A 27,688-nucleotide genomic window follows, 5' to 3' on the forward strand; every position below is an offset into this window, starting at 1 on the left:
GGCAAGCATCCCTACACAATGACCAAGCTACCCCAGTGACACTTATTGGTGCCACCACGGATTTTAAGACATGGTGACATAACATATTAGTTTATGCCACAACCAACTATGGATAGGTTATCCACTTTCCACTTCTGTAAACCTGTGATCTGGATGTTCCATTCATTTTGAATTGTGGCATAAACTTTTGATTTTGAATCAATAATGCAGTTTTAGGAATGGGAAAATGTAATTGTATCTTTTCTGTCCATAAGCTTTTTTTTTATTAATCTGGTTATCAGCTATATATCAACTTTTTTACACTCAGTACATGGACCTAAGTTAGTGAGACATTTTCATACTGCAAGAGTAATCTATTGTGGAATTATTTAAATGTTCCCAATTCACATTTATTTAGAAAGACCTTCAGATTTTTCCTCATGCATGTATAGGGGGGTCTACTCAACCTATGGTATGGATTTAGCTCAATTTACTCAATCTACCCATTTGACCTGCTACATTCACAACTCATCATTTACCACTGCTAAGTCTAGGTTAATTTGTTGACTAAACATTACTAACCATGAGACATCACTTCAACAAGATCTTTTGCCACCCATTGCATCACACCCTATTGGAAATTAGCATTTTTATATAAGCATGTAATAGGCTAACCTCATCTTTGACACTCAGGGCCACAATATAGATTAGACACTGACAAATAGCCTCAATCTATCAATGTTGTGCCACAGCCATTGAGATGCCTGAAGCGATGATTGTTGAGTGCTTCAAAGGGTATTGATGATGGACCAGTGCACATTTAACTTTATTTTTTATTTAACCTTTATTTAACTAGGCAAGTCAGTTAAGAACAAATGCTTATTTACAATGACGGCCTACCCCGGCCAAACCGAACAACACTGGGCCGATTGTGCGCCGTCCTATGGGACTCCCAATCACGACCAGATATGATTCAGCCTGGATTCGAACCAGGGACTATAGTGTCGCCTCTTGCACTGAGATGCATTGCCTTAGACCATGTCACCACTCGAGAGCCCACAGTAAATCACTATGGCACTAAATCACATTCCATTTATAGGTGTAACTGATTGAGAGTTGTTCAAATGTCTCTGCTAAAATACTTTTTCCTTTTACCATAAATATTGCAAAATATACGATAGGGCAAGACTACTTATAGTTGGCATTTCCAAATATCCAGTAGACCTACTTTTCAATAAGTTTCCCTTATACAGGTCTGTTTATTTAGCCTGTATGGTATTAGAACAGTAGGCAGTGTAATTACAATGTTATTATATTGTCAGTTCATTATCTCAATTGTATGTATGTTTGGGAATCCTTTAGTGTGAGTTGCAAAAAAAAGTATATTGTAATTATTGTAAATCCTTTAGGGACAGTGCTATAGCCTATTGCAAAGTGGGATCTAATTTAATGAATTTTCAGGAAGGATAACAATTTCCCAGTGATTCAGCACCAGGTGCACATAAATTCCTGTAAGCAAGTTGAACAGCTGGACCAAAGAATAATCTGGATAAATTCTTATTATACACCTTAAATATACAAAATATGCAACTATTTATGAATGCCTTCCAAGACGGCCACAACATTGTTGGCCTTCTTCTATTCACAACTCTCTCAGCAACAGCGTCCACTTCCTTAGCTCTTTGTTTGGTTGAGCCAGCGAAGGGGGCGGCTACAGAGGCGATAAAAGAGGCCGAAAATCCATTGCGCCCCCAAGCGAAACATTGAAAACCTCATCTTCTGTGTTCAGTACGCCACATGTGCGACTGACTGCGTACTGGTCAACGTTTTTAAGAGTCAATTTATGCTTGATCCGAAAATGTGTTCGGAGGCGCCGTATGGATGGTGTGACGCACTCGCGGAGGCCAAATTGAGCTCTGTTCCGCTTCACCGTGTGCCTCTCAAATTGTGTAACAATGTGTAGGGCTCCGTATAGCACCGCATTTACGTAATTGGTTAACGGTAGGTGAGGGCGGGAGGTCCTGTATAAACACAAACTAACTTCCTTGACAACTTCCTTCACAACAGCTCTGCGCTGCTTGGCGAAGCGCAAGAACTATGAATGCCATGACTTCTGTAGAGGCTATCACCGTACCGTAAACGCTGCCCGACCAATGCAGACTACATATTGACCATACAGCGCCTTTAAGAGTCGTGGACGGGGATCGAAGCTGCATGATTGAATGTGAGTTGCTGATGCTGCGTTGCACACCAAAACCGCAAACAAGAAGGGAGACCGAGGACTTGGCATATAGTTACGTTGTTGTTTCTGTTTGCTATGAGAAAACAATCTCATTTTGTTCCTGAAAACAATCCCATTTTGTTCCTGAAAGTCGCATTTTGAAATTAAACCGGCATCTCAGTCGCCTGAAATAGCCAAATGCGGCTCGCATCCTATCACACTCTCCCTTTCAGCTCCAGCTCAGCATCCATATTTTTTGTGCATCCCTGTGTTGGTGTATAGGGAGTGGCAACCTTCTGATAAATCAACCGATCAGCGCACCCCTCCTCTAGGAAAAACAAATACGTTCATGCGTAAATTGTACATTAAAAGGTAAGCGTTTCTTTCATGCATATTTATCTGGATTTGTTGAGTTGAAATAGAAATGCACACCACGCTGTAGTTGGTATAACAATAGGTCAATAGGTTGTATGTGATTGGATGCGCATTCTGTTTCCCTATCACAGAAATATCAATTCGCAATATAATTGTGTAAACAATGTATCCAACAAGCTTAGCAAAGACAATGTGTCACTCAATAGCCTAATGGTCCTTGATGCTTAGAACGTCAAATTGTAATATTGTAGCCAAGCTTATCCCTACTGCACTGTCATATATATATATACATATATATACACACACAAAAGTATGTGGACACCCCTTCAAATTAGTGGATTCGGCTATTTCAGTCACACTCGTTGCTGACTGGTGTATAAAATCGAGCACACAGCCATGCAATCTCCATATAAAAACATTGGTAGTAGAATGGCCTTATTGAAGCGCTCAAATCAAATTTTATTGGTCACATACACATGGTTAGCAGATGTTAGTGCGAGTGTAGAGAAATGCTTGTGCTTCTAGTTCCAACCGTGCAGTAATATCTAACAAGTAATCTAACAATTTCACAACAACTACCTTATACACACAATTGTAAAAAAAATGAATAAGAATATGTACATATAAATATATGGATGAGCGATGGCCGAACGGCATAGGCAAGATGCAGTAGATGGTATAGAGTACAGTATATACATATGAGATGAGTAATGTAGGGTATGTAAACGTTATATAAAGTGGCATTGTTTAAAGTGACTAGTGATACATTTATTACATCCAATTTTTTATTATTAAAGTGGCTAGAGATTTGAGTCAGTATGTTGGCAGCAGCCACTCAATGTTAGTGATGGCTGTTTAACAGTCTGATGGCCTTGAGATAGAAGCTGTTTTTCAGTCTCTCGGTCCCAGCTTTGATGCACCTGTACTGACCTCGCATTCTGGATGATAGCGGGGTGAACAGGCAGTGGCTCGGGTGAAGGACAACAATGGAGCAGTTGCCGTACCAGGCGGTGACACAGCCCGACAGGATGCTTTCGATTGTGCATTTGTAAAAGTTTGTGAGTGTTTTTGGTGACAAGCCAAATGTCTTCAGCCTCCTGAGGTTGAAGATGCACAGTTGCGCCTTCTCCACCACGCTGTCTGTGTGGGTGGACCATTTCAGTTTGTCCGTGATATGTACGCCGAGAAACTTAAAACTTTCCACCTTCTCCACTACTGTCCCGTTGATGTGGATAGGGGGGTGCTCACTCTGCTGTTTCCTGAAGTCCACGATCATCTCCTTTGTTTTGTTGACGTTGAGTGTGAGGTTATTTTCCTGACACCACACTCCGAGGGCCCTCACCTCCTCCATGTAGGCTGTCTCGTCGTTGTTGGTAATCAAGCCTACCACTGTAGTGTCGTCTGCAAACTTGATGATTGAGTTGGAGGTGTGCATGGCCACGCAGTCATGGGTGAACAGGGAGTACAGGAGAGGGCTGAGAACGCACCCTTGTGGGGCCCCAGTGTTGAGGATCAGCGGGGTGGAGATGTTGTTTTCTACCCTCACCACCTGGGGGCGACCCGTCAGAAAGTCCAGGACCCAGTTGCACAGGGCGGGGTCGAGACCCAGGGTCTCGAGCTTAATGACGTGTTTGGAGGGTACTATGGTGTTAAATGCTGAGCTGTAATCGATGAACAGCATTCTTACATAGGTATTCTTCTTGTCCAGATGGGTTAGGGCAGTGTGCAGTGTGATTGCGATTGCGTCGTCTGTGGACCTATTGGGGCGGTAAGCAAATTGGAGTGGGTCTAGGGTGTCGGGTAGGGTGGAGGTGATGTGATCCTTAACTAGTTTCTCAAAGCACTTTATGATGACGGAAGTGAATGCTATGGAGCGATAGTCGTTTATCTCAGTTACCTTAGCTTTCTTGGGAACAGGAACAATGGTGGCTCTCTTGAAGCATGTGGGAACAACAGACTGGGATAGGGATTGATTGAATATGTCCGTAAACACACCAGCCAGCTGGTCTGCGCATGCTCTGAGGACGTGGCTAGGGATGCCGTCTGGGACGGCAGCCTTGCGAGGGTTAACGCGTTTAAATGTTTTACTCACGTTGGCTGCGGTGAAGGAGAGCCTGCAGGTTTTGGTAGCGGGCCGTGTCAGTGGCACTGTATTGTCCTCAAAGCGAGCAAAGAAGTTGTTTAGTTGTCTGGGAGCAAGACGTCGGTGTCCGCGACGGGGCTGGTTTTCTTTTTGTAATCCGTGATTGACTGGAGACCCTGCCACATATGTCTTGTGTCTGAGCCGTTGAATTGCGACTCTACTTTGTCTCTATACTGACTCTTAGCTTGTTTGATTACCATGCAGAGAGAATAGCTACACTGTTTGTATTCGGTCATGTTTCCGGTCACCTTGCCATGATTAAAAGCAGTGGTTTGCGCTTTCAGTTTTGCGCGAATGCTGCCATCAATCCACGGTTTCTGGTTGGGGAAGGTTTAATTAGTCACCGTGGGTACAACATCACTGATGCACTTGCTAATAAACTCGCTCACCGAATCAGCGTATACATCAATGTTGTTGTCTGAGGCTATCTGTGAACATATCCCAGTCCACGTGATCGTAGCAATCTTGAAGCGTGGAGTCAAATTGGTCGAACCAGCATTGAACAGACCTGAGCACGGGCGTTTCCTGTTTTCGTTTCTGTCTCTGTCTATAGGCTGGGAGCAACAAAATGGAGTCGTGGTCAAATTTGCCGGAGGGAGGGCTTTGTATGCGTTGCGGAAGTTAGAGTAGCAATGATCCAGGATTTTGCCAGCCCGGGTCGCGCATTCAATATGCTGATAAAATTTAGGGAGCCTTGTTTTCAGATTAGCCTTGTTCAAATCCCCAGCTACAATAAATGCAGCCTCAGGATATGTGGTTTCCAGTTTACATAGAGTCCAATGAAGATCTTTCAGGGCCGTTGAGGTGTCTGCTTGGGGGGGATATACACGCCTGTCATTATAATCGAAGAGAATTCTCTTGGTAGAAAATGTGGTCGGCATTTGATTGTAAGGAATTCTAGGTCAGGTGAACAAAAGGGCTTGAGTTATGATCACACCACAACTCGTTAATCATAAGGCATACACCCCTGCGCTTCTTCTTACCAGAGAGATGTTTGTTTCTGTCGGCGCGATGCGTGAAGAAACCGGGTGGCTGTACGGACTCTGATAACGTATCCCGAGTGAGCATTGTTTCCGTGAAACAGAGAATGTTACAATCTCTGAAAGGCAACCCTTGCTCGAATTTCGTCTACCTTGTTGTCAAGAGACTGGACATTGGCGAGTAGTATACTCGGGAGCGGTGAGCGATGTGCCCGTCTACGGAGCCTGACCAGAAGACCGCTCCGTCTGCCCCTTCTGCGGCGCTGTTGTTTTGGGTCGTCTACTGGGATCCTATCCATTGTCCTGGATGGTGGTCCAAACAGAGGATCCGCTTCGGGAAAGTCATTTTCCTGGTCGTAATGTTGGTACGTTGACGTTGCTCTTATATCCAATAGTTCTTCCTGGCTGTATGTAATAAGACTTAAGATTTCCTAGTGTAAGAAATAATTCATAAAAAAACAAAATACGGCATAGTTTCCTAAGAACGCGAAGCGAGGTGACCATCTCTGTCGACGCCATCCTAGTGACTTTCAACGTGGCACCGTCATAGGATGCCACCTTTCCGACAAGTCAGTTCATCAAATTTCTGCTAGAGCTTTCCCGGTCAACTGTAAGTGCTGTTATTGTGAAGTGGAAACGGTCAGCGCAAAGTGGTAGGCCACACAAGCTCACAGAATGGAACGACAAGTGCTGAAGCATGTTGCGGGGAAAAATAGTCTGTCCCCAGTTACAACACTCACTACCGAGTTCTAAACTGCCTCTGGAAGCAACGTCAGCACAAGAACTGTCCTTCGGGAGCTTCATGAAATTAGTTTACATGGCTGAGCAGCTGCACACAAGCCTAAGATCACCATGTGCATTGCCAAGCGTGGGCTGGAGTGTTGTAAAGCTCGCCACTATTAGACTCATGAGCAGTGGAAACGCGTTCTCAGGATTACACTTCACACTTCACCATATGGTAATCACACTTCACCATATGGCAGCCCGACGGACGAATCTGGGTTTGGCGGATGCCCGGAGCACGCTACCTGCCCGAATGCATAGTGCCAACTGTAAAGTTTGGTGGAGGAGGAATAAAGGTCTGAGGCTGTTTTTCATGGTTCGGGCTAGGCCCCTTAGTTTCGGTAATGGAAAATCTTAATGCTACAGCATACAATGACATTCTAGACGATTCTGTGCTTGGAACTTAATCGCCCAACATCAGTGTCCGACCTCACTAATGCTCTTGTGACTGAATGGAAGCAAATCCCCGCAGCAATGTTCCAACATCTAGTGGAAAGCTTTCTCAGAAGAGTGGAAGCTGTTATAGCAGCAAAGGGGGACTAACTCCATATTAATGCCCATGATTTTGGAATGAGATGTTTGACGAGCATGTGTCAACATACTTTTGGTCATGTAGTGTATATAGGCTACAAAGTAGCAACTTTGTATTGTCAAGAATATAGCCCCCTAGCAGAGCTGTCATAAAACTGCCCTGAGGAAATATTCTGAAAGCATATACAGGACTATTGCGTAAAATAACCTACGAATTGATGTTGATACATGAGTCGACTGAATGGTGCTGATGATACTGTAAAAGCATCTTTGCATTTTGTCAGTCGTCTTATCTCGAAACCTGCATAAGTGCGACGTGGTGCTAGAACAGTGATGTAACGCTGTCATGAATTGCATATTATGGTTGGAGAGATGTTGTCTTGTAGGCCATGCATGCAATTGGGAATACAGCTGATCAGATCTCAGAGTGTGTGGGCAGGGCCTAGTGCAATGAAGTCCTCTCATAGACATGTGATGCTATGGCACTGGCATAAGGCCACCCTAACCCTAACAGAAGTCTAATAACCACTATTATAACCACAATTCTATAAATAGCCATAGGATATTCATTTGGAATGAATGCACAACCAAAGACAAGACCAAATGTCTCTTTTTCTGTCAGTGAATATTCTTGAAATACAAATTTTAGCATTGAGGCAAAACGGGAAGCTCTTTTTGTGAAAGTGAACACATTTAAGTCCATGTGCATTAATTCACCAACAACACACTTAAAACTATACATTTGACTTACTAAGGCCCATTGGCCAGAGTTCAGGAGAAAACAACGATGATTAATAACCCAAATCAGAAATAGTGCTTATTGTTTTCTTATCTATAGTTAATTTTTTTTTTTTTTAAAGGAACCACTCAATTATTTAAATGTGTAGGTCTTTACAGTAGTACAGTATAGGCTATACTTGCTACACCTTGACATGGCTTAAGTTTTAAAAGGGCTGGAGTTCTCAACAAGGAACCCAGCGAGCACAGAACGTTCCTGTAATGTTTCTATGAACCTAATTGTCCTTTACAGATGGATAAAGCTAGCGTCGTCACTAATACACTTTGATGCTTCCACCCATCTCCACAGCTAAAATGGAGAGAGATTGCCACCATTCCGATTTCTAGTGCCTCAAACCGAAAGCCTTGATAGGGACTTTCTCATCCCTGCACATCTCCCCTGTACATGATGAACATGCTGAAGTCCAGTGGACTGAAGATCCCTGGCAGGGGCCCAAAGCACTCCCCTGGCCCCGTGGGACGAACGTCTGCTGGGGGATCTGCTTCCGGCACTGTGAGCCATAAAGACAGTAAGTCACTTCTTCACACTTCAAGTCTTCCTCTAGACTCAGGAAGAGAGTGGATTTCCTATCGCTTAGTTAGCCTATCAATCATGGTGGCATTTCATCATTGGAAGTGACCATCGATTCCTTGATTGTTGTAATTGATTGTTTGTTTGTTGTCAGGGCCCTGAGTTTTTCCTGGTCAGCTCATGTTGTCAGAAAAAAATCAGGGCACTAGGTACAGTATTATGCTTTAGGTCAGAGTTTAAAAATGTTTTTGGGTTACTGTAGCCCCAATCACATTTTGCTTTGTCCGAAGTACCCCTTCATGTGCAACTGATCATTAGGCCTGTGTTCTTATGAGTCTTCTCAAGTACCCCTTGTGGATATGCCAGGTACCCTTAGGGGTATTGGCACCCCAGGTTGAGAATCACTGTTGTAGGTGACTTTGTTGTGATTCACGGGAGATGACATCTTAGTACTAAACCATATTTGTCTACTACCATGACAAATCCGAAACCTACTCTCCATCTACCCAGGTGTTGTGCAAAGCCAACAGAAATAGGACACTTACGTTATTCCCGGTTTTAGATCACATAACAAGCCCAGACCCTAGGCAGGATGATGTTTGTTGTCATGAGTCTTGTCCTGGGCAGAACTGAGCAATTTCCCATTAAATAGGCCAGCTGTAAAGTCAAAATTGGCTATATTGTAAAAATTAGCCTTTAAAAAAAAAAGCTTTTTAGTCTTAATTTAAGGTTAGGGTTAGCAGTGTGGTTAAGGTTAGGGTTAGGTTTACAGTTAGATTTTATGATTTTGTGGCTGTACGAGCTACTGACCACTCTGCAGAACTGCCTCAAGAACAAGAGTCATGACGAAAAACGCTAACCTGTGACCCTAACGCCACAGATGCGTGTGTAACACTGGCGCAGCTTTCTGCAAAATTACAGCTAGACTCTCCCTCCCAGCTGCACTCGGCTGATATTAGCCTACAGTAGGCCAAGCACTGTCTGGGGGAGTCTGGGCTGCTTCTGCTGTATTGTTATTTGCATTAGCCTGTATGGGAGAGTTCAATCAGAGGAAGCTGTATCATGGTGGAATGTTGTGAGCAAAGGAAAGGAAAGGAAAGAGAAAAACACAGGAAGTACAGTCGTGGGTAGATGAGAATCAGGCATTGCAGTAATGCCTTTGACAGTGCATATGTTTTTTATTTATTTTTTGTTCTTTCTTCAAAAGGACTATTTTGCAGTGCAGTGTTAGTGTATGTTGTAAGTATAACTACCAATAGATTATGCATAATTACCTATCAATAGATAGTTATTTTAAGGGATGTAGGACTAATATTGTTTCAAATTACTAATAGTGTTATTTGAATTCCTTCTCAATTATCCAAATTCACAAAGTCGTGTGAATTATCTTAGTTATTGAATGTTGGTAAAATGCCTCTCTCCATGCACAGTTTTGTAACACAATATGAATATGTAGCACAATATGAATATATGTTGTAAGCAATATTAGCAATGCTTTATTTATATAAAAAGGAAGTATCTTTAATCGGTAGAGGTAGGACTTAGTATATCGGCCTACTTCAAGTCCCTCTCACACAGAGAATCAGGTTAGGGCTGTTGAGTGAATAGCTGTTTGGTCATCAAATTTCCATTTGTGTACTAAAAGCCCTGCTCTAATTTCCTTTTTAGTTCAAGATCATTGCCATTTTGTCTGTCGTTGATTGGTGATATAATACAGTACATATTCTTCCCTTTATTGAGGTCCAATTGATTTGATAATAAGCAGGCAGGCCTAGATAATATCCTCTTGTTGTCCTGTTCCTATGTTCATCCTCCTTGGATTTCAATACCAAAAGGCTACTTTTTCCATTTAGAAATATATTGTGATTATATATAATGGTGCACCAACATACAGTTGAAGTCGGAAGTTTACACACACCTTAGCCAAATACATTTAAACTCAGTTTTTCACAATTCCTGACATTTAATCCTAGTAAAAAATCCCTGTCTTAGGTCAGTTAGGATCACCACTGTATTTTAACAATGTGAAATGTCAGAATAATAGTAGAGAGAATGATTTATTGTATTATTGTATTATTTGTTTATTTGCCTATTATTTGCCTATTTATTTATTTATTTCAGCTTATTTCAGCTTTTATTTCTTTCATCACATTCCCAGTGGGTCAGAAGTTTACATACACTCAATTAGTATTTGGTAGCATTGCCTTTAAATTGTTTAACTTGGGTCAAACGTTTCGGGTAGCCTTCCACAAGCTTCCCACAATAAGTTGGGTGAATTTTGGCCCATTCCTCCTGACAAAGCTGGTGTAACTGAGTCAGGTTTGTAGGCCTCCTTGCTCGCACACACCTTTTCAATTCTGCGCACAAATGTTCTTTAGGATTGATGTCAGGGCTTTGTGATGGCCACTCCAATACCTTGACTTTGTTGTCCTTAAGCCATTTTGCCACAACTTTGGAAGTATGCTTGGGGTCAATGTCCATTTGGAAGACCCATTTGCGACCAAGCTTTAACTTCCTGACTGATGTCTTGAGATGTTGCTTCAATATATCCACATAATTTTCCTACCTCATGATGCCATCTATTTTGTGAAGTGCACCAGTCCCTCCTGCAGCAAAGCACCCCCACAACATGATGCTGCCACCCCTGTGCTTCACGGTTGGGATAGTGTTCTTCGGCTTGCAAGCCTCCCCCTTTTTCCTCCAAACATAACAATGGTGATTATGGCCAAACAGTTCTATTTTTGTTTCATCAGACCAGAGGACATTTCTCCAAAAAGTACGATCTTTGTCCCCATGTGCAGTTGCAAACCGTAGTCTGGCTTTTTTATGGCGGTTTTGGAGCAGTGGCTTCTTCCTTGCTGAGTGGCCTTTCAGGTTATGTCGATATAGGACTCATTTTTACTGTGGATATAGATACTTTTGTACATGTTTCCTCCAGCATCTTCACAAGGTCCTTTGCTGTCCTGGGATTGATTTGCACTTTTCGCACCAAAGTACGTTCATCTCTAGGAGACAGAACGCATCTCCTTCCTGAGCGGTATGACAGCTGCGTGGTCCCATGCTGTTTATAATTGCGTACTATTGTTTGAACAGATGAACGTGGTACCTTCAGTTGTTTGGAAATTGCTCCCAAGGATAAACCAGACTTTTTCTGAGATCTTGGCTGATTTATTTTGATTTTCCCACTGTTGTCAAGCAAAGAGGCACTGAGTTTGAAGCTAGTCCTTCAAATACATCCACAGGTACACCTCCAATTGACTCAATTGATGTCAATTAGCCTATCAGAAGCTTCTAAAGCCATGACATAATTTTCTGGAATTTCCCAAGCTGTTTAAAGGCACAGTCAAATTAGTGTATGTAAACTTCTGACCCACTGGAATTGTGATACAGTGAATTATAAGTGAAATAATCTGTCTGTAAACAATTGTTGGAAAAATTACTTGTGTCATGCACAAAGTAGATATCCTAACCGACTTGCCAAAACTATAGTTTGTTAACAAGACATTTTTGGAGTGGTTGAAAAACGAGTTTTACTGACTCCAACCTAAGTGTATGTAAACTTCCGACTTCAACTGTATTAGGGACAACAAATCTGGGTTGTGGTAAATTCAATTTAAATTCAGTCAATTCAGGGAGTAGACTGAAATTCCAATTCAAAAATGTTCTCATAAGCTAGGTTTCCATCCAATTGGTGACAGCTTTTTATATGAATATTCTAAAATCTACATAAAAACAATATGCGCATTTTCCCACCAGACGTGTTTCCATCAAATTAACTTGTTGCAGATTAAAGGCTGTGTGTGATAACATAGTGAACATAAAAATAACTGTGGCGTTTAAATTCCCACCTACAAATCAAAAATACAAGATAAATGGGTTTTCATCGCATGTTCAACTCTACTGGAGGTTTTGTCAGCAACAAAAAAAAGCCCACTCTGGTCTTGGCAAGTGCGGTCTAGCCAACAACTCGCAGATACAGTGCGTGTAGGCTACCTACTTGATGAGATTATGGATAAGAGCCAGATTCTTTTTATTTGTCAAACGGCAGCCAAGCATCTATCATCATGTCACCAGAATAAGACCCTCAATATTTATTGGAAAGCAGCATTAAGCTCATCACCTTGCACATTCTCCACCCTTTCAAGTTCATCATTACTTATTTTACTGCGTGCTTTCCGGAGTCGTAGTTGGAGGACCACGCAACATATCATCGCGCCACTCCAAGTTTACTTCAATACGATGGTTATACTATAAATATTTGCACATAAAGGCGTTTCCACCTCCATTTCTTGCATAATATATTTAACAGACACAAAAAGATCCCACCCTGTCTAGTGTATTTTGTTTTGTCAACATTTGGAAAGTTTAGACAAATTTGCTCTTTCCAACAGGCCTGTCGTGACATTTTGCGTCCAACGTGTACTTTACAGGATGGAATCTTGGTTATAGAGAAGCATTTAGGAGAATTTCCTTGAAAATTAAATTGACTGAATTGAAATGGAATGACCCAACCCTGCTAAAAATCTTTTGTCAATCTCATAAAAGCTGACATGGTATTACCTCATAACTGCTCCCAGTGGTTCTAACTTTAGAGGTCATGTCCTTGTAACTGTCGAAACAAAGAATTATAACAGAGAGAAAAGTGTTAGGTATCGCCCCTAAAAGCCTAGTCCTAGTCTCTCCTTCTCTCACTGTCCTTAAAATCAGCCCCACAACCGTGAATGCTACACATTAGCTATAGTATTTTTATAAGGAATTAACATCAGTTTATTATTAGGGAAGCCAAAGAAATGTTCAACTTCACTTATTGCACTTAAGTCTCTGAAAGCTTTCAGTTCTCAATCAGAGAGAGAGCGAGAAAGAGAGAGATGAAGAGAAAGAGGCAGAGGCAGAGAGAGATAGAGAGGGAGAGAGCAAGGGAAGAGCGAGTGAGTGTGGGGGAGAGGGAGGGGGTGTTCTAAGGAGTTGTGGTGGGGTGATTGTGTAGGGCTGGTTTGAATAGTTGGATTCAGATGGTGGTGGGAGGTGGCTAGGCACAATAGTGAAAGTGAGGCCTGTGTTCTTGCTCTTCCTCCTGCCCGCCTCATTTTCCCCTCGATCTTCCGTTGCCCCGGCAACCCAGCCACTTGGACTAGCACTGTGCCTGTCTTTTTTGGTGCATGCTTGTTTGTCTGGCTGGGACTTGTAGAGGGAGAAGGGGGTGGGTAGGGTTCTTCTCTGTGTTGGCCCAGTGATGTGGCACAGGGCCATGGTGTTGACAAAGCTCACACATGTGATACACACAACATGCACAAGCAGGAGCATGCTCACACACCCATACCCCCTGCTACTGCACATGATATTACATACAGCACCTGCTACTGCACACACTTTATTACTTCACACATACACACCAACACAAACATACTGCATAGTACACACACATTTCCCACGCAAGCACACACACATGACCTCACAGGACATTGTCCTCATTGTCATGTGGCCGATGTGCAAAGCTTTGTTTGATAAAAAAAAGTATCTGTGTTTTGGAGGTATAATAACTTGAAATATGAAGGGTACAAGTGACTTTCATTGTCTCATTATAAATCACTTTATTTGGTGTTAAAATTACATTTTAATGTACACTAGCAACTGAAAATCGTAGGCTATGCCCTTTTCTATAAGAATCCCAAATATAGTGGAAGTTCAGATTTAATAGGCCTTTTCAAACACACATTAGTTATGGCCAGAAAGAGTAGCTGTTGGAAGCAGGGGCAGTGTCCCAAATGGCTCCAAATTCCCCAAATAGTGCACTACTTTTGACCAGAGCCCTATGGGTCCTTGCCAAAAGTAGCACTGCACTACATAGGGAATAGGTTGCCATTTGGGACGTAGACAGGGTTTCATCCAGCATATCCTAGTCTTTGTCAAGAAAGACTAGAGTTTGATTTATCAGTGCTGCTTGAATCGTCACACAAGCTAGATACGGATGTTTTTCCTACTTAGATACCTGCTGAAACACCCATTACACTTATGATTAACACCCATTACACTTAAAAGTGTGTATTTTGTGTTGGCATCAAAATACAGTTGCCTTAATGACATTTTGATTTTGTTTTGTTTAATGTACAACATTATTGTATTCTGTAACCCATCAAGATTGACGTTATAATCACTCTTCATTCATGCAATTACAGTGTATAGATTTCTAATGAATTAACGTAAAACACATTGTACAATACAAAATGTTTTCTAAGTGGTGAATGTTACATTCCTGCGGGGGAACATACAATACAGTGCCTTCAGAAAGTATTCACACCCCTTGACTTTTTCCACATTTTGTTGTGCTACAAGGTTGGATTAAAATGGATTTCATTATCTTTTTTTTTCAACGATCTATACAAAATACTCTAAATCAAATCAAATCAAATCAAATTTTATTAGTCACATACACATGGTTAGCAGATGTTAATGCGAGTGTAGCGAAATGCTTGTGCTTCTAGTTCCGACAATGCAGTAATAACCAACAAGTAATCTAACCTAACAATTCCACAACTACTACCTTATACACACACACAAGTGTAAAGGGATAAAGAATATGTACATAAAGATATATGAATGAGTGGTGGTACAGAACGGCATGGCAAGATGCAGTAGATGATATAGAGTACGGTATATACATATGAGATGAGTACTGTAGGGTATGTAAACATAAAGTGGCATAGTTTAAAGTGGCTAGTGGTACATGTATTACATAAAGATGGCAAGATGCAGTAGATGATATAGAGTACAGTATATACATATGAGATGGGTAATGTAGGGTATGTAAACATTATATTAAGTGGCATTGTTTAAAGTGGCTAGTGGTACATTTTTACATAATTTCCATCAATTCCCATTTTTAAAGTGGCTGGAGTTGAGTCAGTATGTTGGCAGCGGCCGCTAAATGTTAGTGGTGGCTGTTTAACAGTCTGATGGCCTTGAGATAGAAGCTGTTTTTCAGTCTCTCGGTCCCTGCTTTGATGCACCTGTACTGACCTCGCCTTCTGGATGATAGCGGGGTGAACAGGCAGTGGCTTGGGTGGTTGTTGTCCTTGATGATCTTTATGGCCTTCCTGTGACATCGGGTGGTGTAGGTGTCCTGGAGGGCAGGTAGTTTGCCCCCGGTGGTGCGTTCTGCAGACCTCACTACCCTCTGGAGAGCCTTACGGTTGTGGGCGGAGCAGTTGCCGTACCAGGCGGTGATACAGCCCGACAGGATGCTCTCGATTGTGCATCTGTAGAGGTTTGTGAGTGCTTTTGGTGACAAGCCGAATTTCTTCAGCCTCCTGAGGTTGAAGAGGCGCTGCTGCGCCTTCTTCACAACGCTGTCTGTGTGGGTGGACCAATTCAGTTTGTCCGTGATGTGTACACCGAGGAACTTAAAACTTTCCACCTTCTCCACTACTGACCCGTCGATGTGGATAGGGGGGTGCTCCCTCTGCTGTTTCCTGAAGTCCACAATCATCTCCTTTGTTTTGTTGACGTTGAGTGTGAGGTTATTTTCCTGACACCACACTCCGAGGGCCCTCACCTCCTCCCTGTAGGCCGTCTCGTCGTTGTTGGTAATCAAGCCTACCACTGTAGTGTCGTCCGCAAACTTGATGATTGAGTTGGAGGCGTGCATGGCCACGCAGTCGTGGGTGAACAGGGAGTACAGGAGAGGGCTCAGAACGCACCCTTGTGGGGCCCCAGTGTTGAGGATCAGCGGGGTGGAGATGTTGTTACCTACCCTCACCACCTGGGGGCGGCCCGTCAGGAAGTCCAGGACCCAGTTGCACAGGGCGGGGTCGAGACCCAGGGTCTCAAGCTTGATGACGAGTTTGGAGGGTACTATGGTGTTAAATGCTGAGCTGTAATCGATGAACAGCATTCTCACATGGGTATTCCTCTTGTCCAGATGGGTTAGGGCAGTGTGCAGTGTGGTTGCGATTGCGTCGTCTGTGGACCTATTGGGTCGGTAAGCAAATTGGAGTGGGTCTAGGGTGTCCGGTAGGGTGGAGGTGATATGGTCCTTGACTAGTCTCTCAAAGCACTTCATGATGACGGAAGTGAGTGCTACGAGGCGGTAGTCGTTTAGCTCAGTTACCTTAGCTTTCTTGGGAACAGGAACAATGGTGGCCCTCTTGAAGCATGTGGGAACAGCAGACTGGGATAAGGATTGATTGAATATGTCCGTAAACACACCAGCCAGCTGGTCTGCGCATGCTCTGAGGACGCGGCTGGGAATGCCGTCTGGGCCTGCAGCCTTGCGAGGGTTAACACGTTTAAATGTTTTACTCACCTCGGCTGCAGTGAAGGAGAGCCCGCAGGTTTTGGTAGGGGGCCGTGTCAGTGGCACTGTATTGTCCTCAAAGCGGGCAAAAAAGTTGTTTAGCCTGTCTGGGAGCAAGACATCCTGGTCCGCGACGGGGCTGGTTTTCTTTTTGTAATCCGTGATTGACTGTAGACCCTGCCACATACCTCTTGTGTCTGAGCTGTTGAATTGCGACTCGATTTTGTCTCTGTACTGGGACTTAGCCTGTTTGATTGCCTTGCGGAGAGAATAGCTACACTGTTTGTATTCGGTCATGCTTCCGGTCACCTTGCCCTGGTTAAAAGCAGTGGTTCGCGCTTTCAGTTTCACGCGAATGCTGCCGTCAATCCACGGTTTCTGGTTCGGGAATGTTTTAATCGTTGCTGTGGGTACGACATCGTCAATGCACTTCCTAATGAACTCGCTCACCGAATCAGCATATTCGTCAATATTGTTGTTGGACGCAATGCGGAACATATTCCAATCCGCGTGATCGAAGCAGTCTTGAAGCGTGGATTCAGATTGGTCGGACCAGCGTTGAACAGACCTGAGCGCGGGAGCTTGTTGTTTTAGTTTCTGTTTGTAGGCTGGAATCAACAAAATGGAGTCGTGGTCAGCTTTTCCGAAAGGGGGGCGGGGGAGGGCCTTATATGCGTCGCGGAAATTAGTATAACAATGATCTAGGGTTTTTCCAGCCCTGGTAGCACAATCGATATGCTGATAGAATTTAGGGAGTTTTGTTTTTAGATTAGCCTTGTTAAAATCCCCAGCTACGATGAATGCAGCCTCAGGGTGTGTGGTTTCCAGTTTACAAAGAGTCAGATAAAGTTCGTTCAGGGCCATCGATGTGTCTGCTTGGGGGGGAATATATACGGCTGTGATTATGATTGAAGAGAATTCCCTTGGTAGATAATGCGGTCGACATTTGATTGTGAGGAGTTCTAGATCAGGTGAACAGAATGACTTGAGTTCCTGTGTGTTGTTATGATGATCACACCACGTCTCGTTAATCATAAGGCATACCCCCCCGCCCCTCTTCTTACCAGAAAGATGTTTGTTTCTGTCGGCGCGATGCATGAAGAAACCAGCTGGCTGCACCGACTCCGTTAGCGTCTCTTGAGTTAGCCATGTTTCCGTGAAGCAGAGCACGTTGCAATCCCTGATGTCTCTCTGGAATGCTACCCGTGCTCGGATTTCATCAACCTTATTGTCAAGAGACTGGACATTGGCGAGTAGTATGCTAGGGAGTGGAGCGCGATGTGCCCGTCTCCGAAGCCTGACCACGAGACCGCCTCGTTTGCCCCTTTTACGGCGTCGCACAGGGTCGCCGGCTGGGATCAGATCCATTGTATTGGGTGGAAGGCAAAACACTGGATCCGTTTCGGGAAAGTCATATTCCTGGTAGGAACGATGATGAGTTGACGTTAATCGTATATTCAGTAGTTCCTCCCGACTGTATGTAATGAAACCTAAGATTACCTGGGGTACCGATGTAAGAAATAACACATAAAAAAACAAAATACTGCATATTTTCCAAGGAACGCGAAGCGAGGCGGCCATCTCTTTTCGGCGCCGGAAGTTAATGTCTCTAATGTCAAAGAGGAAGAAACGTTGTAAAAAAGAAAAGAAAAAAAATACCAATATATCTTGAAGACATAAGTATTCAACCCCCTGAGTCAATAGGTGATGTTAGAATCACCTATGGCAGCGATTACAGCTGTGAGTCTTTCTGTGTCAGTCTCTTAAGAGCTTTGCACACCTGGATTGTATAATATTTGCACATTATTATTTTTTAATTCTTCAAGATCTGTCAAGTTGGTTGTTGATCATTGCTAGACAGCCATTTTCAAGTATTGCCATAGATTTTCAAGACAATTTAAGTCCAAACTGTAATTAGGCCACTCAGAAACATTCAATGTCGTCTTTGTAAGCAACTTCAGTGTATATTTAGCCTTGTGGTTTAGGTTATTGTCTTGCTGAAAGGTGAATTTGTCTCCCAGTGTCGGTTGGAAAGCAGATTGAACCAGGTATTTCTGTAGGATTTTGCCTGTGCTTGGCTCTATTCTGTTTTGTTTTTTTGTGATTTTTTTACTCCCTAGTCCTTGCCGATGACAAGCATACCCATAACATGATGCAGCCACCACCATGCTTGAAAATATGAAGTGGTACTCAGTGATGTGTTGTGTTGGATATGCCACTAACAAAACGCTTTGTATTCAGGACATAAAGTGCATTTCTTTGCCTAATGTTTTGCAGTTTTACTTTAGTGCCTTATTGCAAACAGGATGCATGTTTTTGAATATTTAGGTTAGTATTGTGAAGTAACTACAATGTTGGTCCATCCTCCGTTTTCTATCATAGTAACTGTTTTTTGAGCAGTCTCCTTCCTCTCCGGCAGCCGAGTTAGAAAGGACACCTGTATTTTTGTAGTGACTGCGTGTATTGATACGAAATCCAAAGTGTAATTAATAACTTCACCATGCTCAAAGGGAATTTCAATGTCTGCTTTAAAATGTTTTATCCATGTACCAATAGATGCATTGGAAAACCTCCCTGGTCTTTGTGGTTGAATCTGTGTTTGAAATACACATCTCGACTGAGGGACCTTACAGATAATCATATGTGTGGGGTACAGAGATGAGGTAGTCATTCAAAAATCACGTTAAACACTATTATTGCACTAATATGTCCATGCAACTTATTATGTGACTTGTTAAGCACATTTTTACTCCTGAACCTATTTAGGGTTGCCATAACAAAGGGGTTGAATACTTAAAACTTACTTAAAACATTTCAGATGTATTAATTGGTAAAAAAATTATAAAAACACAAATTCCACTTTGACATTATGGGGTATTGTGTGTAGGTCAGTAACACAACATCTAAATGTAATAACTTTAAATTCAGGCAGTAACACAACAAAATGTGGAAAAAGTCAAGGGGTGTTAATACTTTCTGAAGGCACTGTACCTCCATAAATGCCATTGTAAGACCCCATTAAGTTTCAAAACTGAATTATCATGCTAAAACCCACATTCTTTTGTTCAATGTAGTACCCGTTTTGCAACCAAGTCTATCGGTCTCACAACATATGGGAGCAATTGAGGCATGAAAACAGCCATTGGGCCCCCTCCCCCACTGTTTGGGTTTCAGAGAGACGGTCCTGGCACCAACCGTACACACACACACACACACACACACACACACACACACACACACACACACACACACACACACACACACACACACACACACACACACACACACACACACACACACACACACACACACACACAAACACACAGCTTAGCTTCCTTGCTACAGTTAACAGCTTGTGTCTCTCTCACCAGAATGGATAGTGCTCATCTAAACATCATGTGTCAAACAGCAAAGCACCGGTCAAGTCATCATTACATGAGAGATAATCTCACAGACACAGTTTTCATTAGGAAGTAGAGTAATGGCTAACCTCGCATAAATGCCGTTTTGTGATGTGATATGACGAAATTGGATAAATAGATGCTTGAGTGACTGGATTTCGAATGCATTGTTTTCTCTTTAGTCAACGTTCCCGCCACCCACCCGCTCTTCATCCATTCAATATTTCAGGACCCTAAACCCGTCAAACCCACGCATCACTATTATAGATCTTCTACATTTGTATTATGACTGAATTCCTTATTTCAGCAGTTTGTGTCCATGCATGAGAAAACTGGACTGTAACCTGCATACAACACAAAATATTAATCCTATAGACAAGCTACGTTGTTTAGTTTATTATTTTTCTCATTATTTGTTTGTAGACCTGTATGTATCGCCTTTTCTCCCCCCTCTTCGGCACTTTTGTTCCTATGGCATGCACTGCTCTTCATCATTGTAATTAAAGCCATACTGTAGATCCATGTCCATTTGAATGAATATAGGAATTATGTGATTGTAACCTATACTCTGTCTACAATAGTAATGAATGTAAATAGGAATTCCATGATTGTAGCCTACATGATCTCATACTCTCTTTCTCTACCTCCATAGACTCCCCACACAAGCAGACCTCCCCACTCCCCAGCAGCAATGCCTCGGAGAAGTCGTGCTCCAAAACATCAGAGGTGGGGGACGACGTCCTGGGGGACTACGTAGTTGGCGAACGCGTCTGGGTCAACGGTGTCAAACCGGGCGTCATCGCCTACCTGGGCGAGACCCAGTTCGCCCCGGGACAGTGGGCTGGGGTGGTCCTCAATGACCTGTTGGGCAAAAATGACGGCTCTGTGAGCGGCGTGCGCTACTTTGAGTGCCAGCCACACCAGGGCATCTTCACGCGCCCCTCCAAGCTCACCAGGCAACCGGTGGGCGAAGGGAGCGACGGCCACTCTGCTGATTCCCTGACGGCTCAGAACCTGACGCTCCATGGCGTCAACGGGGCTTCGCCCGCTGGTCAGCGCGTGGTTATGCCACTCAGGGAAGGCATGCTCAACAGTTCGGTGAAGACGGGTAACGAGTCAGGTTCCAACATGTCCGACAGCGGCTCGGTCAAGAAAGGCGGGGATAAGGACCTTCGAGTGGGAGACCGCGTGCTGGTGAGTACATGTACACACACACACACACACACACACACACACACACACACACACACACACACACACACACACACACACACACACACACACACACACATAGTGTTGGGTTACCAGTATGGTTCAGACATAGTTTCTAGGTCAAGTATACTGAACACAAATATAAACGCAACATGTCAATTTTTGGTCCCATGTTTGATGAAGTGAAATAAAAGATCCCAGAAATTTTCCAAATGCAAAAATAGCTTATTTCTCTCAAATTTTGTGTCTGAGACCAGCCACCCGGACAGCTGATGAAACTGTGGGTTTGTACAACCAAAGAATTTCTGCACAAACTGTCAGAAACCGTCTCAGGGATGCTCATTTGCATGCTCGTCGTTCTCACCAGGGTCTTGATCTGACTGCAGTTTGGCGTTGTAACCAACTTCAGTGGGAAAATGCTCAGCTTCGATGGCCACTGGCACGCTGGAGAAGTGTGCTCTTCACAGATGAATCCCGGTTTCAACTGTACCGGACAGATGGCGTTGTGTGGGAAAGCAGTTTGCTAATGTCAACGTTGTGAACAGAGTACCCCATTGTGGAGGTGGGGACATGATATGGGCAGGCAAAAGCGGACAATGAACACAATTGCATTTTATCGATGGCAATTTGAATGCACAGAGATACAGTGACGAGATCCTGAGGTCTTATGTAGCAAAATTGGAAATAGTTTATTTTTATTTTTTTTACATTGGATAAAAACAGACACAGAGCTACAACATGGTATATCATCCACTGCATTTGAGAAATAATGGAAAGGTAATTCTGCTTTGAAAGTTGATAAACTTGTAACCTCACTTTTGAGAAAATGGCCTTTAAATATTTTGATACCTACTGGAGAGCTCTTCTTTGTCTACACCCATTCGGCATCGTTCACACCCTCTTAAGCTTGAGCCCCCACCCAAACTCTTACCATTTTACTCACCCTAGCAGGGATGGTTAGGCTGTTTTCATGTTATCCAGAGCATTGGTGACTGTAACTGTGCTGCTGGCAACAATTTAATGATGCTTTTTTGCCAACGTTTACTGACACTGTCACGCCCTGACCTTAGAGAGCCTTTTTTATGTCTCCTTTTGGTTTGGTCAGGGTGTGATTTGGGTGGGCATTCTATGTCCTTTACTTCTATGATTTTGTGTTTCTATGTTTTGGCCGGGTATTGTTCTCAATCAGGGACAGCTGTCTATCGTTGTCTCTGATTGGGAATCATACTTAGGCAGCCCTTTTTCCCACCTGTGTTTGTGGGTAGTTGACTTGTGTTAGTGGCACTTAGCCCTCGTAAGCTTCACGGTTGTTTATTTTGTTTCTTGTTTTGTTGGCGTCATTCCATAATAAAGGAAAATGTACGCTCACCACGCTGCGCTTTGGTCCTCTTCTTTCGACGGCCGTGACAGAAACGGCCATATTCAACAGGTGTTCTGCATTCGTAAATTCAACAGTTATTCTACGCTCTGGTACTCTCAGACGAGAGTGCTCTGAAATCGGAGTAGATGGCCAGACTGAATTTAATAATGCACCCGAAATGGTTACTTGCACAGTGGAGTCTTTTGTTAAGACATGTAGCTAGTTAGCTAAACAATGAACCATAATCAAAACTCATGACGTTACTACCCTGCATGAATCTGCAGGTAGCTAACCAGCGTCTATCAACAGTTGTCGCAGTGACATTCTATTGAAATGGATACTTGCATAGTGGAGTCTTTTGTTAAGACATGTAGCTAGCCAGCTAAACAATGAACCAGAATCACAACTCATGACATTACTACCCTGTATGAATCTGCAGATAGCTAACCAATATCTGAAAATGTAGCTAGCTAGACTATCTTACCCGTATACATCATGGATGGACGCGTCTCCTGTCAGATGCCATGGTTGCTCTTAGTTTGAAGATGTAATCCAGAGACAGGTGTTTTCTCCATCTCCTTAGCTATCATACTTGAATTCCACTGATTTCAAAACTCGGTTCTCCAGAAGGTGGAGAGCCACACTTATGCAGTTTTACTATTGTGATACAGTGAATTATAAGTGAAATAATCTGTCTGTAAACGATTGTTGAAAAAATGGCTTGTGTCATGCACAAAGTAGATGTCCTAACCGACCTGCCAAAACTATAGTTTGTTAACAAGAAATTTGTGGAGTGGTTGAAAAACGAGTTTTAATGACTCCAACCTTAGTGTATGTAAACTTCCGACTTCAACTGTAGCATTCGCACTGATATATAATTGCATTATGGCTTAGCATGGACATGCCAAATGTTGTCAATAAGCAAGATTAAATTCACAAAAAATAGTGTGAGTAATTCAATTCAAATTCTCATCAAAATGAAACAACAACTTTTCAATAGGCTATGTCTAAATACACTTGGATAGGCTTAACACTAGGGTATGTGGGACGGTAGCCTCGTCAACAGCCAGTGAAACTGCAGGGCGCCAAATTCAAAACAACAGAAATCCCATAATTTAAATTACAACAAGCTACACTTGTTGTAAATCCAGCCAAAGTGTCCGATTTCAAAAAGGTTTTACGACGAAAGCACACCAAACGATTATGTTAGGTTAGAGCCAAGTCACAGAAAAAGACAGCCAATTTTCCAGCCAAAGAGAGGAGTAACAAAAAGCAGAAATAGAGATAAAATGAATCACTAACCTTTGATGATCGTCATCAGATGACACTCATAGGACTTCATGTTACACAATACATGATTGTTTTGTTCGGAAAAGTTCATATTTATATCCAAAAATCTGAGTTTAGGCGGGACGCTACTGTCTCACTTGGCAAAAAGACAGAGAAAATCCAGAGTGCCAAATTCAAATGAATTACTATAAAAATTAAATCACACATGAAAGATACCAAATTAAAGCTACACTGGTTGTGAATCCAGCCAACATGTCAGAATTCAAATAGGCTTTTTGGCAAAAGCAAACAATGCTATTTTCTGAGGATAGCACCATTGTAAACAAAGAGAGAGAAGCATATTTCAACCCTGCAGGCGCGACACAAATCGCAGAAATAAAAATATAATTCATGCCTTACCTTTGACGAGCTTCTGTTGTTGGCACTCCAATATGTCCCATAAACATCACAAATGGTCCTTTTGTTCGATTAATTCCGTCGATATATATCCAACATGTCCATTTATTTGGCGCGTTTGATCCAGAAAAACACCGGTTCCAAATTGTGAAACGTGACTACAAAATATCTCAAAGGTTACCTGTAAACTTTGCCAAAAAATGTCAAACTACTTTTGTAATACAACTTTAGGTATTTTTTTATGTAAATAATCGATAAAAATGAAGACGGGATGATCTGTGTTCAATACAGGATTAAAACCAACTGTAGCTAGCTTTCTGGTCACGGCTTCTAACAAACAGGACACTTCAAGTGACCCTCCTTCAAGATGGCCGTACTTCTTCAATACACAAAGGAATAACCTCAACCAATTTCTAAAGACTGTTGACATCCAGTGGAAGCTGTAGGAACTGCAAGAAGGTCCCTTCGAAATCTGGTTTCCCAATGAAATCTCATTGAAAAGAGAGTGAACTCAAAAAACAATTATCTGAATGGTTTGTCCTCGGGGTTTTGCCTGCTAAATAAGTTCTGTTATACTCACAGACATGATTCAAACAGTTTTTGAAACTTCAGAGTGTTTTCTATCCAAATCTATGAATAATATGCATATCTTATCTTGTGGGGATGAGTAGCTGGCAGTTTAATTTGGGCATGCTTTTCATTCAAAATTCCGAATGCTGCCCCCTACCCAAGAGAAGTTCATTTCCGCTGTCAAAATGCATGCCATAATCAACTGTGTTACACGGAACCCAAACCGGCTGCGCGCATGCGCCATCGTGCGCCGTCGTGCATAAATGTATTTTGTCCCCCCACACAAAACGCGATCACGACACGCAGGTTAAAATATCAATATCTGAACCAATTCTATTAATTTGGGGACAGGTCGAAAAGCATTAAATATTTATGGCAATTTAGCTAGCTAGCTTGCACTTGCTAGCTAATTTGTCCTATTTAGCTAGCTTGCTGTTGCGAGCTAATTTGTCCTGGGATATAAACATTGAGTTGTTATTTTACCTGAAATACACAAGATCCTCTACTCCGCCAATTCATCTACACATAAAACGGTCAACCGAATCGTTTCTAGTCATCTCTCTTCCTTCCAGGCTTTTTCTTCTCTTGACTTTATATTGCGATTGGCAGCTTTCATAAATTAGGTGCATTACCGGCACTGACCTTGTTTGTCTTTCAGTCACCCACATGGGTGTAACCAATGAGGAGGTGGCACGTGGGTAGCTGCTACTATAAACCAATGAGGAGATGGGAGAGGCAGGACTTGCAGCGTGATCTGCGTCAGAAATAGAACTGACTTCTATTTTAGCCCTTGGCAACGCAGACGCTCGTTGGCGCGCGCAATAATTGAATAACATGTATGTCTAAATTTATTTTGCAACCCACGCGACGCGAGCGGTGTAGTCAGCCTGTTACAGCTAACACCAGCTTTTGGTTGGTCTTAAATATCCCAACCAGCGCTGCCTGAAATTAGAACTTTGGATCATGTTTTTAAGGACACATCTTAAATATTTCCACCTCTCCCATCTGAGCACATGCTTGCTGATGTTAGACAGGTAAATTACCGAACCTGGTGTTAGTGCTGTAAAATGTCAGTGCACCAAGTTTTACATGATGAATTTGCAAATTAACGTGCGTTTGACACTAGCGCCACCTTAACGCCAGCTGAAAATAGAGCCCATAAAAGTATCTGTAAGGTCCCTCAGTCAAGCAGTGAATTTCAAACACAGATTCAACCACAAAGAACTGGGAGGTTTTCCAATGCCTCAAGAAGAGGGCACCTATTGGTAGATGAGTAAAAAAAACTAAAGCAGACATTGAATATCTCTTTGAGCATGGTGAAGTTATTAATTACACTTAGGATGGTGTATCAATACACCCAGTCACTACAAAGATACAGCCGTCCTTCCTAACTCTGTTGCCGGAGAGGAAGGAAACCGCTCAGGGATTTCACCATGAGGCCAATGGTGACATTAAAACAGTTACAGAGTTTAATGACTGTGATAGGAGAAAAGTGAGGATGGATCAACAACATTGTAGTTACTTCACAATATTAAGGAGGAACCACACGGACTTGGATGAGCTATTGGCCTTTGTGTAAAGTGAAATCAACAGCAATGTACGGAATACATATTATAACTTCATCATTCTTCCTCCTCAGACCTCACCCCTCAAGTATCAACCCTCCTCTAGTCAAGTGTCACCCCTCCTCCTCAACCCTCCCCTAGTCAAGTATCAACTCTGCACTGGTAAAGTGTCACTCCTCCTTTTCAACCCTCACCTCTCCCCTAGTCAAGTATCAACCCTGCACTAGTTAAGCTTGTAATTCTACATGTGTTGTTGTTGTTGTTGTGGTTGTCAGCTCTTAGTATGTATTTCGGGCCAATGGAAAAGGTATTTATTATTGTGGGTAAGGAGTGAGAAGGAGAAGTGAGGCTTGACTAGAGCAGGGCTGACAACTGACCAATGCAGAGGTGAGAAGGGTTGAAGAGGAGGGGCCACACTTGACTAGTGCAGGGTTGATACTTGAGGGTGAGGTCTGAGGAGGAGAGGTGACAGAGTTCCTAATATGTATTTCGTACACCTGTGTACAATGCTCCGTGCTTATGCGGTCGTATGTGATTATGGCTGGTTCCGTACATCACAGTGTTCCGTACACTACCTTATTTTAGCGTTAAAAAAATGTAATACTTCCAGGTCAACTGTAAAATTAGTACCATTGTAAAGCACAAAAATCAACGACGAGACCTCCACGCTGCCCGTCTCTACGTGATTAAAGAAAGCAATGGAGCTCTGCCGGGTCTGTTTAAAAATGGCGTTAAGTAAATTGCGGCTGTCACAGCTTTTGAGAGTCATGATGGCTCTCAGTGATGATGACACGAAAAATGAACTATTGATTGAATTAACAATTGATGAACTCAGAAGTAATTCAATTGACTCTCACCATTTGATGTCTTGATAAATAAATAAATAACGTAAAATATATGAGTTACACAAAGTAGGGAACTTTATTTTGAGAGGGGATGGATTGTGATTCTGTTCAAAGAGATGAAGGAACATAATGTTACTTTAATTAATGAACAGAGCATGAGAATGAATAGGGTTAATATTATAACTTCCATTAGCACGAGACAAATCATTGTATAAACTACTTAACGTTAGTAAATTACTGTATAAAGCAACAATATTAATATTAAAAAGAAGTATAACAACTAACAACAGTTGTAACACAAACTTCCATGTGTAATGAATACAATGGGAGACAGACGCAGGTTTGAAGCGCAGGGCGCAGCAGGTGTTTATTAGGAAAGGACCACAGGAGGAGGCAGGTAGCTGGGTCCAGGGACAGGCAGAAGGTCATTCACAG

The 27,688-nt window shown here is 42.6% G+C and overlaps 1 protein-coding gene across 7 annotated transcripts in view; it reads left to right on the forward strand.

Moving 5' to 3' along the window:
• The first annotated feature begins 1,732 nt into the window (after nt 1–1,732).
• LOC139584752 (CAP-Gly domain-containing linker protein 2-like) overlaps nt 1,733–27,688 on the forward strand; it is a 75,330-nt gene continuing 49,374 nt past the window's right edge. For 4 of the 7 annotated variants that reach the window (XM_071416957.1, XM_071416964.1, XM_071416973.1 and 1 more), the window contains exons 1-3: nt 1,734–2,572; nt 8,100–8,319; nt 20,668–21,209. In XM_071416957.1, the coding sequence (XP_071273058.1) occupies nt 8,196–8,319; nt 20,668–21,209 (666 nt within the window). In that variant the 5' untranslated portion in view covers nt 1,734–2,572; nt 8,100–8,195. Of the gene's footprint in view, nt 2,573–8,099; nt 8,320–20,667; nt 21,210–27,688 lie in introns of all 7 variants that reach the window. The other 3 variants (XM_071416982.1, XM_071416949.1, XM_071416992.1) reach the window with 3 other exon arrangements.

Source organism: Salvelinus alpinus, chromosome 1 (genome assembly GCF_045679555.1).
Source record: "Salvelinus alpinus chromosome 1, SLU_Salpinus.1, whole genome shotgun sequence".
In the NCBI taxonomy this organism is placed as follows: domain Eukaryota; kingdom Metazoa; phylum Chordata; class Actinopteri; order Salmoniformes; family Salmonidae; genus Salvelinus; species Salvelinus alpinus.